General features: G+C 35.6%; 1 protein-coding gene across 1 annotated transcript in view; it reads right to left on the reverse strand.

The window, feature by feature from the left end:
• Positions 1-9,362: 9,362 nt before the first annotated feature.
• LOC124779352 (macrophage mannose receptor 1-like) overlaps positions 9,363-16,615 on the reverse strand; it is a 77,196-nt gene continuing 69,943 nt past the window's right edge. Inside the window, exon 5 of the mRNA XM_047253706.1 lies at positions 9,363-9,707. Coding sequence (XP_047109662.1) covers positions 9,541-9,707 — 167 coding nt within the window. The 3' untranslated portion in view covers positions 9,363-9,540. The remainder of the gene's footprint in view (positions 9,708-16,615) is intronic.

Genomic DNA, 16,615 nt, shown 5'->3' on the forward strand with positions numbered 1-16,615 from the left:
TTTTTCCATTCCATCATCATCATTGGAATCTAATATCAGCTCACCACACACAAGTTATTCACCTGAAACAGGTACAGTTTAAGCAGATCGATTAAGAGATATAAGTGTTTTATCTTTCATGTCCATTTCAAGTGATGGATTATTGCATTGTGTTGTATACAAAATTTGCAGTTTATCGAAATTATACCTTTTTATCTCTATTTTAGAGTCAGCAGGTGACAGATCACCATCTATATTTGACCCAAATAAAGTAATTCTCTTGGTTTTTACATCCTACTCAAATCTGTATTTTCACATTTCATCACCAGTAAAAAAATGAAATTTCGCTTTGTTTGTCACACATTCTAGCTTGAAGAGCACTCAATTGACTTGGGCACAGCATTAAATCTGCCTATGAGAAGTAATCAGTAAAATATTTTTCTGTAACCTTTTCTGTACACTTTTAATCTTTTCACAAAACGTGTTGTAGTGACATAATTACTAACTTGTGTTAGAATACTTGTATATTCTGGTTTTGTAACATATTCCTTTTCTAAATATGGTTTGGTAACTGCATCATAACTAATTATAGGATCTTTTCAATCTACTGACCTTCTATCTTTAAAATCAATGTATCTATTAGTTATTTGAAAAATGGTACATAATTCTTTATGAAATTGTCTAATTAAACTTCATATTTGGGATCAGTTTCATTTAACTTTATTTTTGCCTATTATTTGCAAAAATATCCATTTGCTACATTAATTATTTCTTTAAGCTTATAATTATTTGACGATAGCTTTAGCACAAAATACTCAAATGACCATGTATTATTTCATTAAAATTTTGTATTCTCTCAGTATTGTAGTCTAGTTCATTTTTTCCCAAATAGTTAACTAGTTGTGTTGGTGTAATATCACTGAATGAATCAATTACAATTTTCTTATTTTTACTCTTATAATAAAATAACATGATCAGATATATCTAAATTTTCTATTCCAGATTCAGTATTTTTTGTTTATTAGGTAATTCATCAATCATGAACACACAACAGAAGTATTAGATTGTTAATTACCTATTGTATTACGATACATATTTAGTATTTTTGGCAATTTTTTTACTCCAATTCCTTTCTTCTTCATTGCTAAATAATGTCTTTTTCGTTCTTCTAATTCAGCTTCAGCTTTTTTCTTGTTCATTACTGCTTTTGCAATACCAGCCACTTTGTCTGCTAATGAACGGCCAAAAGTAGCTAAATATGGTAATGCAGCCAATAGCAATGGAAGAAAACCACCTTCATGTTTTGTTAGCCCTGAAACTTCTTTATTTTTTATTAGATGTTGTTGTTATAGTCTTCAGTCCAGAGACTGGTTTGATGCAGCTCTCCATGCTACTCTACCTTGTGCAAGCTTCTTCATCTCCCAGTATCTACTGCAACCTACATCCTTCTGAATCTGATTAGTGTATTCATCTCTAGGTCTCCCCCTACGATTTTTGCCCTCCATGCTGCCCTCCAATACTAAATTGGTGATCCCTTGATTCCTCAGAAAATGTCCTAACAACTGATCCCTTCTTCCAGTCAAGTTGTGCCACAAATTTCTCTTCTCTCCAATTATATTCAATACCTACTCATTAGTTATGTGATATACCAATCGAATCATCAGCATTCTTCTGCAGCACCACATTTCGAAAGCTTTTACTCTCTTCTCGTCCAAACTATTTATTGTCCATGTTTCACTTCCATAAATGGATACACTCCATACAAATACTTTTAGAAATGGCTTCCTAACACTTAAATCTGTACTCGATGTTAACAAATTTGTCTTCTTCAGAACTGCTTTCCTTGCAATTGCTAGTCTACATTTTATATCCTCTCTACCTCGACCATCATCAGTTATTTTGCTCCCCAAACAGCAAATCTCATTTACTACTTTAAATGTCTCATTTCCTAATCTAACTCTCTCATCACCACCCAACTTAATTCGACTACATTCCATTATTCTCATTTTGCTTTTGTTGATGTTCATCTTATATACTCGTTTCAAGACACTGTCCATTCCATTCAACTGCTGTTCCATGTCCTTTTCTGTCTCTGACGGAACTACAATGTCATCAGCGAGCCTCAAAGTTTTTGTTTCTTCTCGATGGATTTTAATGCCTACTCCGAACTTTTCTTTTGTTTCCTTTACTACTTGCTCAGTATACAGATTGAATAACATCGGGGATAGGCTACAACCCTGTCTTACTCCCTTTCCAACAACTGTTTCCTTTTCATGCCCCTCGACTCTTGTAACTGCCAACTGGTTTCTGTATAAATTGTAAATAGCCTTTCGCTCCCTGTATTTTACCCTTATCACTTCAGTATTCCAGTTAACATTGTCAAAAGCTTTCTCTAAATCTACAAATGCTAGAAACGTAAGTTTGCCTTTCCTTAATCTATCTTCTAAGATGAGTCGTAGGGTCATTACTACTCGTGTTCCAATATTTCTATGTAGTCCAAGCTGATCTTCCCTGAAGTCAGCTTCTACCGGTTTTTCCATTCATCTGTAAAGAATTCACGTTAGTATTTTGCAGCCTTGACTTATGAGACTTATAGTTTGGTAATTTTCACATCTGCCAACACCTGCTTTGTTTGGAATTGGAATTATTATATCATTATTGATGTCTGAGGGTATTTCGCCTGTCTCATACATCTTCCTCACCAGATGGCAGAGTTTTGTCAGGGCTGGCTCTCCCAAGGCTGTCAGTAGTTCTAATGGAATGTTGTCTTCTGCGGGGGCCTTGTCTTGATTTAGGTCTTTCAGTGCTCTGTCAAACTCTTAACGCAGTATCATACCGCCAAATTCATCTTCATCTACATCCCCTTCCATTTCCATAGTATTGTTCTCAAGTACATGAAGCTTGTATAGACCCTCTGTATAATTCTTCCACCTTTCTGCTTTCCCTTCTTTGCTTAGAACTGGGTTTCCATCTGAGCTCTTGATATTCATACAAGTGGTTCTCTTCTCTCCAAAGGACTCTTTAGTTTTCCTGTAGGCAGTATCTATCTTACCCCTAGTGAGATATACCTCTACATCCTTACATTTGTCCTCTAGCCATCCCTGCTTAGCCATTTTGCACTTCCTGTCGATATTTTCTCATTTCATCAGTTAAATTCAATATATCTTCTGTTACCCAAGGATTTCTATTAGCCCTCGTCTTTTTACCTACTTGAGCCTGTGCTACCTTCACTATTTCATCTCTAAAAGCTACCCATTCTTCTTCTACTGTATTTCTTTCCCCCATTCTTGTCAATCGTTCCATAATGCTGTCTCTGAAACTCTCTACAGCCTCTGATTCTGTCAGTTTATCCAAGTTCCATCTCTTTAAATTCCCACCTTTTTTCTGTTTCTTAAGTTTAGTCTACAGTTCATAACCAATAAGTTGTGGTCAGAGTCCACATCTGCCCTGGGAAATGTCTTACAATTTTAAAACCTGATTCACAAATCTCTGTCTTATCATTATATAATCTATCTGAAACCTGTCAGTATCTCCAGACCTCTCCCATGTATACAATCTTCTTTCATGAGTCTTGAACAAAATGTTAGCTGTGATTAAGTTATGCTATGTGCAACATTCTTCTAGATGGCTTCCTCTTTCATTTCCTATCCCCATTCCATATTCACCTACTACGTTTCCTTCTCTTCCTTTTCCTACTATCGATATCCAGTACTGCATGACTACTAAATTTTTGTCTCCATTCACTATCTGAATAATTTCATTTATCTCATTATACATTTCATCAATTTCTTCATCATCTGTGGAGGTTGTTGCCATATAAACTTGTACTACTGTGGTAGGTGTGGGCCTCATGTCCGTCTTGGCCAATATAAAGGAATCACTACGCTGTTTGTAGTAGCTTACCCGCACTCCTATTTTTTTTATTCATTATTGAACCTACTCCTACATTACCCCTATTTGATTTTGTATTTGTAACCTTGTATTCACCTGACAAAGAAGTCTTGTTCCTCCTCCCACAGAACTTCACTAATTACCACTTTATCTAACTTTAACATATCCATTTCCCTTTTTAATGTTTTTAACCTACCTACCAGATTAAGGGATATGACATTCCATGCTCCAATCCATAGAACGCCAGTTTTCTCTCTCCTGATAACGACATCGTCCTGAGTAGTTCCCACCTGGAGATCCGTATGGGGAACTATTTTACCCCAGGAATATTTTACCCAAGAGGACACTATCATCATTTAACCACACAGTAAAGCTGCATGCCCTCGGGAAAAATTATGGCTGTAGTTTTCCCTTGCTTTCAGCCGATTGCAGTACCAGCACAGCAAGGCTGTTTTGGTTAGTGTTACAAGGCCAGATCAGTCAATCATTCAGACTGTTGCCCCTGCAACTACTGAAAAGGCTGCTGCCCCTCTTCAAGAACCACATGTTTGTCTGGATATCCATCCATTGTGGTTGCACCTACAGTATGGTTATCTGTATCACTGAGGCATGCATGCCTCCCCACCAACAGCAAGGGCCTAAGTTATAAGTAAATTACTGCCGATTCTTTTACCTCCCTATCCTTTTTGTGCATTAGTTACAAGTTATTGATATTATGCTGTTGAGGATTATTGAGTTTAATTTTAATTGCTTTTGGCTTATTTTTGCCGCTAGGTAGTGAAGTATAATCAATGCTGAAGTTATTCTTTTGTATAGATCAAAAATGTAATATGGGTTTTCAAAAAATATAATTCTCACCCACTTTTATCCATGTCTTATCATACCTAATTTTTGTTATCTGTACTTTATTTCTCTTACTGTATCGCTGCTAATTTTTTGCAAAGTGATGCATCTTTAGTATACATTTTCTTTTTTGTAGATAACTGAAGTTCTTTGATGTCTGGATTCTAAATCTTTATTATTTCTGTATGCAATACTATACTTTTTCAAGCTTCAGCTAATTTACTTATTTCTTGATCACTTGATCTCCTCTCGTTAATCTTCCATCTAATTTAGTATAAGGTCCACAATACACATAGCCTGGCAGATGCGTCCCTGGCATTGGTAAATAATTTAAAGTACAATTTAAAAAAGCCTTTCACTTATCCAAAATGTGTGAGGATTGTTGCTGAGTAATCTGATCAAGTATAGAATTCCTTTCGGATTATTAATAATGAAATCATTAACTTTATTTGTTAACTTCTGTGTTTGTCCACTTTATGATTGTGATAATTTTTGTTCCCAGCTGATTCTTCTCCATGTATTACTGCTAATCTGTCGATTAAATCTTCAAAATCATTCATACAAACATATTAAATAGGTTTTCCCTTTTTATTTCTGAATCTGAAAGTAATTGTCTTAATTTTGGGAAATAGACCTCAACAATTTCTGCTATTCAGCTTATTATATGTCACACATACACTTGATTATATTTTGTTTGGATCCTTTCCAGAAAATAATGCTCCTGAATGGTGCAAAATATCTGTACAATTACATAGCTTAACAGCATGAAGTTTTGTATTCATAGCTTCCATAGTAATCTGCTTTTTAGTTAAAAGACTCATCAGTCCATTTGTACCTTCATATCGCCAACTGTTACTTTATCTCCATTAAATTTTGCTGGTAAATTACAGAAAAAAAATATGCCGACAGATCTTAATCCAAAAATTTGGTTTTTACTATGGCTGATGTATTCTAGCATTGTTTCACTCATAGATATTTTTTTAACATCTGGCTTCTTAATTTTTTAGCTTTTCTGCCATTAGAGTCTTCTTCTATTTAGTCAATACAACTTGTATTTCTGATTCAGTTAGTGAATAATCATGCTTTGGACTTTCATACTTTTTAATTGGTGTATGTCATCAAATTCATCAAAATAGTGTTGCTTTTCAACCCTTCTATTTTCTTCAATAGCTTTCAGTACATTGTCACCTAAAAATTCACTTCCTTGTATTAATTGTTCGACAGTGTCAATAACTTATTGATCCTCCTTTTTATATTTTAATGCTCTTCTATAGGTCGTTTCTTCTGTTTACTAAATTCCTCATTTAATTGTTCCTTTATCTTTCTATTTTGTCTAGATTTGTTAACAACCTCTGAGTCATGTTTTGCAAACATTTACTAAGGATAAAAAAGACAATAATAAAAATAATTTTACTTAGTTAAGTAATTAATTATCTCATGTCTGTACTTTTGTTCATTAGGTTTCCTAATCATATCTATTGTAAAACATCCAAACTGATCTTCATTCCAACATTTGATACATATTTCTTTAAAATCGTCAAATTTTAAACCTCCATCAACAAACACATGGTAAATATTCAAAAAAATTGAGATTATCTGTAACTAATTAATTAGATATTTTTGAATAGGTCTGAGCTCAATAAAACAATCTCTTCCTTCATGTCTACCTGTCGTGAATGATAGAAAGTAGAGTTAAAAATCAAGTAAGATGTAGGCTTGAAAGTTCTTGTTGTCAGTGAGGCGCAAGTGACTGGACATAGCTTATGTGTACTGTTGACTCTGCTAACAAGAGCGGACTATGCCGCATCACAAGGCTTGAGAGCCGTCACAAGGATCAACCCTTGGACAGTGGTGTACAGCCTGTTCCTCACGTAGGCCTCACGTGCTACCACGTGACACACACACAATGCTCAAGAGTACTGGAAACTTCTAGAACAAGTGGTGCCGGGTGCATTACCGCTAAAAAAAGGCTTGCCACCATATTGTTGGGACAGTGATGGGAGTGATGGCAGTGATGGAGCAGCAGGTCAGTCAGTCAGATATGGTTTAGCTGGAGTTCTGATGCTGTGAGATCGCAGTGCAGTGCTGCGTAACTACGAGGAGACTTAGACTTATTTTCATGTAGTCAACACTTAGTCCAGCTACATTGGGTCTTAAACTTGGGGAACTATGAGATGCTACACTATGAAGAAGGCAGTAAGTACACTTTGTGTATAGAACTGATTATAAAATGGATGTGCCAGGGGTGCTTCCAGTGTATATATCCTCATGCACTGATTTATGATCGCATCCAGTGTACCCTGAGATCCCAGCCGAGTTCTGTATTCTGACTCACCCTACAGCCCTCTTTTCAGTGGAGCAGGTGCACAGAAGGCAGCCCATGACCACGAGACCTTTCTGTCAAGTAAGTTCTTTGACGCGCATTCTTGCAGGCCTTCTACTCCCTTTTGGGACTCGTCAGTGGGACATGGCATACCTCTAGTAAAATATTCTCTAACTACATCCCGATTTTCAAGAACGAAATCATCAAAAATTACGGGCGAATTATCTTTTAATTGATTCAGTGGTACAATTTAATTCTTAGTCTCGATAAAAGTAGTAATTTTCTCATTATTTTTATTTCAACTTTTTATAACTTTTTATAAATTCTTGATACTTTGGTTGATCTAACCCTTCTGAATAAACATACGAATGATTAATTTTATTTCAGTTCAATCATCCTGGAGCCAGAATGTAATTATCGATCGTTAATGTAATTTTTCCACATCTACTTGGTCCTTAACTGTACATAGCATAGAATTTAATAAAAGCTTACAATCTCTATTTTTTTAATCTCTTCTCTGAATTCTTATTTTTGAATACATCATTTCAATTGGGTCATAAGTCATCTGCCCTCAGAGAAAGATTGACTGCGCCTATAAGAGAAAGTTATAGCAATGTAGTATTAGTTGCTTTTTATACAACTTTTTAACTCCAAATATTACGTCAAAAAATAATAATGGTACTCCCTGAAGCCAGCAGTACGATATGGGGGTGGTTTCGTTTTTGCTGATTCCGCTCCCGTAGTGAAGCTTGGTGGAAAGTGGCAGTGACTCTTTGCTCTTCTTTGTCTCCTGATCCTCCCCTGGTGAAGAACTTCAGGACTAACCCTAGTAGGTCAGACTTGTGGTCTGTATTTTGTGGTGGACTAACAGCCTGTGGTAGTTTCCAGCTGTACCAGCAATGGAACTGCACATCATCTCGGACATATCGTGTGTCCTGAGAATGAACTTATTTGTGCTGAGTCAGCCGTCTGACATTTGACAATTCCAGCATGCACTGTTGTGTCTCTGAGTCAAATTAGTTTGGCCAGGCCAGTAAACGCGATGCATCAGAACATCACAGCTGCAGCAGTGCGCCACTCCTTGTGCTGTTTGCTGCAGGCTCTGGAATCAAGGTGAAAGGGTGAAATACTGCTGCACTGATGTAGGGATGTTAAATAATATTCTCAGCTCCCTGTTCTCTGATGAACCATAGTTTCTGCTATATTTGGTTGTAGTTGATTCCGTTCGAATAGAGTTGGACCCCACAGTGGATTCATGTAAACAAAGTCATATTGCGTTGTAAAAGGGATTAATTCAGGGTAGAATTTGTGCAGTTTCCCCCCTAATGAATGCTTTACAAATAGAGCATCATCCCTTTTCCGATTAGTGTTTGTCATTTTTTTTGTGTAAGATTTATCAGCTCGTTGTAGTTATTAAAGGATTAATTAAACTTGTCATTATTTTTGTAAACTTATATATGCCACTGTTCTCATTAATACTCCCTCAACTACTCATTGTTTTTATTTTATTGTGGTGGTACATGGGTACACCAACAATTCAACGTTCAATCTTATTAAATCAGTTAATTTGATTATTAGTATGAATACTGAAAGTGACTGCAGGCATAGGCAACAAAAGTGCAATGAGTAAAATCACTAATTTCATATAAAAAAATTAAGGTTATTGAGAAGATACTACTTTTCTTTATCTAAGGATGATAACATTTAGCATCATTCAGACATATATTTACGATTAAAGCAAGTGACGGCTTGCAGCATTTCTGCAGTGTCCCAGAGGGCTCAGAAGAAAATTTCACCTACACTATCAATGGTAGACACCATCCTCAACAATGTCAGAGTATTCATAAATACAGTGGTTCCAATTAAACTGCACCAAATTCTTGGTAACAATATTTGTTAATTATCTTGATCTTTTCAAATCAATGGTACCTATTTAATTTTGTAACTGGTATACAAAAAGTTATTTATGTATGTTGATATTTTCTGAAACTTTGGGCCATAACCTGATTTAATAAAGTAATCCAAGCATTCGACTTTTAATTCATTTTTGTTTTCATACGATAGTAATACAAACTTTTAAAATTCGATGATTTAGGCTGTCCTATCATGTTTAAGGTACTTGTGTTGTATGTTAAAAGTGTACGTTTTGTTTATATCCCTCTTTTTAAACCAGATTTTAAAAAATAACTTTGATAATCCAGCATATTCGAAAGAATGCCATTGAGAGAACTCTGAACATGCTCGGATTGTCAAGGTCCTATTGTACTTACTTTTCACTGATAAGGAGGACGCTCCATTATGACAATCAAATTTATTTTCCAATCACAATGCTGTCTCGAGTAGTATATGTACCCCACAATTGTTCCACATGTTACAAATAGTTCAAAGGCAGTTCCCAAATGCTGTGTGCAGTCATTCGGATCTGTGTTTCACAGACAGTGTAGCAATAGTTTGCCTTATGGCAGACAAGACATGAGGCTCTAGAGGAAAACGTTGATGGGCCACTAGAACGGATTGAGTTCGCACACAAAGGGCTGTGTGGACTCGCACGGGATGTCCGCGAAGAAGCCTTCCCAATTGAGGGTGACGCAGTTCTCTGGTCCAAAGGGCGCACCGTTGTCTGGGTCGTCGGGCCTCCAGTTGCGAAACTCCATGTCCTCCATCCTCCGGCCTGTGTACATGGGCAAACAAGGTATTTTACGTTACGTATTTGTGATCTAGACCTACTTGTTGGAGGTTGCAGTTGTTAATTAAAAACGGTTAGCAGACTTACACAGGGTGTTCGAAAAAAGTGCCAAATACTTTGGTAGGTGGTATTACTCATCTGAACTAGAAAAACAAGTCCAATAAAAATGGCTATGGAAACGCATACTTTCCGAGATGTAAATGTAAATGCCGTGTGACTACGGCCTCCCATCGGGTAGACCGTTCGCTTGGTGCAAGTCTTTCGAGTTGACGCCACTTCGGGGACTTACGTGTCGATGGGGATGAAATGCTGATGATAAGGACAATACAAATGGTTCAAATGGCTCTGAGCACTATGGGACTTAACATCTGAGGTCATCAGTCTCCTAGAACTTAGAACTACTTAAACCTAACTAACCTAAGGACATCAGACACATCCATGCCTGAGGCAGGATTCGAACTTGCAACCGTGGTGGCCGGCTAAGGACAATACAACACCCAGTCCCAGAGCGGAGAAAATCTCTGACCCAGCTGCGAATCGAATCAGGTACGACATTCCGTCGTGCTGACCACCCAGCTACCAAGGGCGGACGTTTCCGAGATAAACACTTGTTTATAGGGATGGCTGCACGATGCTTGGTTGCGGATATTAACACAGTCATTGCATTGGCGCTCCATCAAATGTCGGCAAGGTATTATGCGTCTTATGCACAGTACTCTACCTGCCATTAGATGGTCTGCAGTGGTTCGAGTCGTGTTGTAAACTATGTTAGTATTCGTTGTGTTTGTGTGTCTCACTGTACAACACTGTGAACGCTGGGTACATATAATGGTGTTTTATCCTTCTTACAAATCCGGATTCACTTATGTGTTTATTGTTATTGTGCTGTTTGTATGTACAAAAGGTGTAGTACATTTGCGTTTTCTCTCTTCCATCACTTGTTAGCGATGGAAGCCTACTACTCCACAAATGAAATGGCAGATATGACATTCTGCTACGGTTCAGCAAATGGACATAGCCTGCGAACCCGATTCCTCTACGCTGGAAAACATCCACAGCACAGAGTGCTCTCTAATAAGCTGTTTGGCAGACTTTTCCAGCGTCTGAGGGATACAGGTACCCTTACACCTCAGAAGACTGACATTGGAAGTCCACACACAGTCCGCATGTCTGACACAAAGGAGCGTGTGCTACATTGGGTGGAAGAAATCCTTGGGACCAGTGTGTGAGGATTAACAGCAGCAGAAGGCATGTCTCACACTCTTATCTGGGGACTACTTCATGAACAATTGCTGTACCCGTGTCATCTACAGCAAGTTCAGGCTCTAAGGCCACAGGATCAACATAGCAGATGGCGATTCTCTCAATGGCTCTTGCAGAAGTGTGCCACAGATCCATTGCTCACTTAACAAGATTTTATTCACCGATGAGGCGAGGTTCACAAGGGACCGTGATGCGAATTTCCATAACCAGCGTGTATGGGCAGATGTAAATTCTGAAGCAATTCAGGAAAAAGGGCATCAACACTGACTCCCAATCAACGTATGGACAAGCATGCTTGGCGATAGATTAATTGTGCTACCGTAAAGGTTAAGTGGGGCGCATTAACTGGACTATCTTGCTGCAGCGAACACACACAATGGGCGTGAAAATCTGACACGTAAGTTTCAGGATGGCTCGATCGGTAGAGCAGGGGAGTGGGGGGGGCACACCTTGTTATGTGGAAACTTGAAGGAATTGGTCTATGCCACACCAGTCAACGATGTGCATAAACTGCAGGGTTGTGTCTTGAAAGTGTGCCAGCAGATACAGTGACAAGCGAGCATACTTCAGAGATTGCATCATTCGTTACGCCAGGGGGGAGAGAGGTGGACTGTCATGAATAGACATCATGTTGAACACCTCCTGTAAACAGGTGTTTATCGCAGAAAGTATGTGTTTCCAGACCCTTGTTTATTGGATTTACTTTTCATGTTCTTATGTGTACTACCATCTCCCAAAGTACTCGACACTTTTTTTTTAAACATCCTGTATACAGTGAACTCGAACTTGTTCAACAAAGTGAGGAAGATGAAATAATAAGAGAAATGCAACAACTTCTGCTTACACCTACAGAAGATATTACCTTGAGAAATATGTTTGTTGTTCTATGATTATTGGATGAAGATTTCATATCACAAGCAGGCATATTCTGATTTTATTTCAGTGAATGAATGTAAAAGGTTTACATAATAATTGATATAATCTTTTAATTTTTTTGGTAGATAGTCATAATAAACTTGACAATCAACTATTTTTAAGGGCCATAAGAAGTAGAGAAATTTTTATTCTTCTATTTTTAGAAGTAGAGTGGGTAATTTCTTCATAGATTCACCAAATGTGTATTCCAATGCTTCATTTCCTTAAAATCCTTGAAGATAGTCACAATTGCTAATATGCTCCATGCTTTCCAAATATTGACATAATTTTCCAAATAAGACACCGAAATTGGGGATCGGAAATTTTGTTTTATATATACATAAAAATCTTAAATTTTTCCTCTCTTTACCAAACTGTTGTGTGAATTATCAAATCATAACCATTTAACATACTCTTTATACCCTTTCCTCCTCAAAACTTTCTCAACAAAATATATATCTTGATGTTTAATTTTCTGAAATTATTGTTGATAAACAATTCTTTTTACTTCTGCTTCATCTAACTCTCTTAATTTGTGCATGATTGGATTAGAAATAATAATATTTTCAATTTCAAAAACTTCTGTTGACTTGCTGGTAGTGTATAATTTTGCAAATATTCCATAAAGTTTGCTGATACTAAGTTTATCACCCATTTCATATTTGGGCTTAGCTTAGCATGTACTACATAAACAGTTTACAACAAGCCTTTCTCAATTCTCTTTGGTCGTATCCTTTGGCTTCATGTTTATTGTTGAATGATATGTATTGCTGTATTCATCAACAAAGTATCAACCTTGAAGAGCAAACTTTTTCCACATTCTTTTCCTTTAGTGTTCTGTTAAATTTTTCTACAAGAGATACTTATAGAAATTGAGTAATGGTAAAAGGTGTGTTCCTTGATTTGTTCTTGAAATTCTTTATTGTAGAATTCCCTATCACTATTTGTTTGTAGATTTCTTAGGGTTCTCATAGCTAAAATCTTTTCAAAGGCCTCAACCACATTTTTACCTGTTTTATACTCAACTGGAATAGCCCATGCAGATTTCTAAAACACATCAGCAACAGTCAATAAATATTTAAACCCTTCATTTATTTTTGAGGTGGACTTCAACTTCCCACTACCATTTATATAAGATCTGCTTCCCATAGATCATCTATACCAAATGAGACAACACTTCTTCTTGTAAAATTTTTTATCATCAGCTTATGTTATTTATTGGTGAAATCTTCACAAATATTAGGCTGCACACCATCACCAACAAATCTTTTTCAACAAACTTATTATTTCTAGTCTTGCATACTCTGCAAAGACTTTCAATTCTCTGTCTTCCATGTTTAGTTATTAGTCTTTGAGGGTGAATTGTTTCAGTAAATGTTCTACACTTCGAACACCAGAACTGATCCATTTATATAAATTAAAATTTTAATAAACCAATTTTTTTTACATCTACTGGCACAGTTTTAACTATATCCTTTAATCTTATAGTTAGAAAATTTCATTTATGCACTGATATTTGCAGATTTTTATCATTTCATATTACATGTAGCTTATCAGGTACACTTACTGTGATATCAAAATCATTCAGTGTCAAGTCGTAATTTATATTCTTCTCAAGAACAAGAACTCTTCCGAGCTTAAAATCTTACTCAAAATTATGTTTGATTTTCATTTCCAGTCATAAATGTTAATTCAGTTATTTGATTATCATATAGTTTACTTTGTAATCTCTCTACCTGATTAATGCATGGAATCAATTTTTATGTGATAATCTGTGAATATTTTCTCTATTTCCCTTTTTGTGTAGTAATTTTTAAGAGTTGTGTAGCACAGCAGTATATTCATTTTTATTAACAACATAATTTAGTTCATTTTATACATATTGCTTGCTAACTGTATCATAACTACCTACTACATTTTTTTAAATCTACTAGTCTTCTACTTTTAAAATCAACATATACTTTTGTTACTTTAAGGATGTTGTGTAATTCTTTAAGAAACTGTTTGATTGAATTTTCGATTTTTGATCCTAATTCATTTATGATATTTTCTAATCCTGCAGATTTTTTTGCATGTTAATCATGCATTCTATAGGCTGCTGCTTATTTCCAAAAATCTCACTGATTGTGCTCAGAATATTACTAAACTAACAACAACTTTAGCATGAATATACACAAATGACCACAGATGACTTCATCACAATTTTGAATTCGCTGTCCATTGTAGTAGAACTCACTTGAACCAAAATATTTAACCAGTTCTTCAGGAGTATTTGCCCCAAATCTATCAAATAAAAATTTTACATTTTTGCTTTACAGTAACATAGTGAACGTGTACCAACATTATCAGTTGTATCTACATTCACCACTCCAGATATGTATTCTCTAGGATGATCAGGTAGTTCATCAATCATGTATACACCATGAAAGTTTTAATTGTTAATTGCTTTGCAAGGTTTTCTATGTCAAAATACTTCACACATTTTCATTATTTTTTTAATTTTTTAAACCCTTTTCCTTTCTTGTCTATTGCCAGTTTGTCTTTTTTTGTTCTGCCAAGTATGCATCATTCTCTTGTTTGTCATGAAATGATTTTGTATTAGCTGCTGTTCTGCTTGCTAATGAACCAGTTGCTCCTAATGCTGACAGTTAAATCAGTAGAAGGAAACCATCTTCCTGTTTTGTTAATCTTGATCCTTCTTTCTCCTTCATTAGATATTCAATTTTTTATAGCAGTTATGCCTAGTATCTTGAGCAAATTTCCAACCATTTCTCTACTTACTCCATTACTCTTTTGAACATCAGCAAAAAAATTACCGGTACTGTGCAGTTACTGAGTTTAATGTTAAGTGATTTTGCTTTAGTTTTGCCACTAGGTAGCAATCTAGAATCAAATTGTATAAATCCCAACCATTTTCATCAACACTATTCCTCTAACTGCTGTTACCACAACTTTTTCATCAAATGCAGCATTAGAAGGATAATTCTTTGATTTGCTTCTAAATGAATTTGTGTATCTGCAGCATCCCTAGAGTGTACATCATTGTGATCTCTTTAGGTAATATCATGTTGTTTACAATCTTCTTGTAATGATTTGTGCCTTTGAAAACCTTGTGCTAATCTTCCATCTTGTTTAGTAAATGGGCCACAGTATGTGTAGTCTGTTAGATGCAACTCTGGGATTGGCAAATTATTTAAAGCCCAATTTTGCTAAGCCTTTTCCATGTAGTTCACTTTTCCATAGTGTGTGTAGTAAGCTGCCGAAAAATCTAATCAGATATGGATTCATTTTGGATTGCTGATAATGATATCACTGAACTATGCCTACTCATTCATTATGACAATTTTTAATTCCAACCTCTCTTCACCATGAATTTCTGATAATCTATTGATTAATCCACATACATCATTCAACTGGTTGTTTTGTATACCTTTTTATTAAACCTTCGCCTGTTTTTGTATCTGAATAATCTGAAGGATTTGAAATTGGCTGTAATTGTCTACATTTTGGGAAATAGACATCAAAAATTGATTTGTTCAAACTTTTGTGTTTGTTACCTTTACTTCATTTTATATTGTTTGCATTGTTATCAGAATACAAAACTGCCAACATATGCTGCATACCTTTAAAACTTGATAAATCAACAACATCCAATTTTTTATTCATATCATATTCAGTTACCTGCTTTTTAGTTATAAGATTCATCAGTCCACCTGTACCTCCATTTTATTTTTCTCCATGGAACTCAACTGACAAACAATCAACAAATTTAAAGTGGCCAACATGTTTCAATTTAAAAATTTTATTTTCATTGTTGTTGATATATTGCCATATTCTTTCACTTACACTTTTTTGATCCACAGCGCTTTATCATCCAATATGATAGTCTACCTTTTAGCTTATCCTCTTCTTCACATTTCTTCAGTACATCCTATATATCTGATTGACTTACTGTGTAATCAAACTTCAGACTTTCGTAAGATTTAATTTAGGGTAAATCTAAGAATTATTCTGGATTGAGGAGTGGCATCATAATGTGTGTAAGGAATCATTTGTTTTCCAACTTCTCTGTTTTCTTTGACAGCATTCAGCTCATTGTCATCTAAACTTTTAGTTCTTTGCTTTACTTGTTTGACTGCACCAGTAACAGGCTTATCTTCTATTTTATATTTTTCATAATCTGTTCTTGGTTGTTCTTTCCTAAGCTTCACTCCTTCTTTCAACTCTTCAACTCCTTTTCTGTTTCTTTGCCTTTTTAATAACTTGTGGGTCATTCTTCGCCAACATCCATACAACACAAAATTTAAATAACACAAAGCTTTTCACGTGTTGTTGTGTTGGATCGAAAATGTTGCTATGCTGTGTGTTAGATATTTAAGAATGATTATATTTTAAAACTGTACTGACTGTCTTTAGATTTCCTTGTCATGTCTATTGTAAAAAGTCCAAATTCATACTTATTCCAATATTTACTGCACATTTCATTTAAATGATCAAACTTTAAATCTACACCAACAAACCTGTGGTAAATATTATTTGAATTTGTGATATCCTGCCTAAAGATGTTCAAAAAAATTATGTTATCTCTCTCCCTCTGGTTGCTTTGATATCTTTGACTATGCCTGAGACAAATAAAATCAATCTTATTCAATTGTGTCTGTGTCTAGAAAAATATTCACTAACTGCATCCCGATTTTCAAGAACGAAATCATTGA

The sequence above is a fragment of the Schistocerca piceifrons genome, chromosome 1, assembly GCF_021461385.2.
Source record: "Schistocerca piceifrons isolate TAMUIC-IGC-003096 chromosome 1, iqSchPice1.1, whole genome shotgun sequence".
NCBI lineage: Eukaryota > Metazoa > Arthropoda > Insecta > Orthoptera > Acrididae > Schistocerca > Schistocerca piceifrons.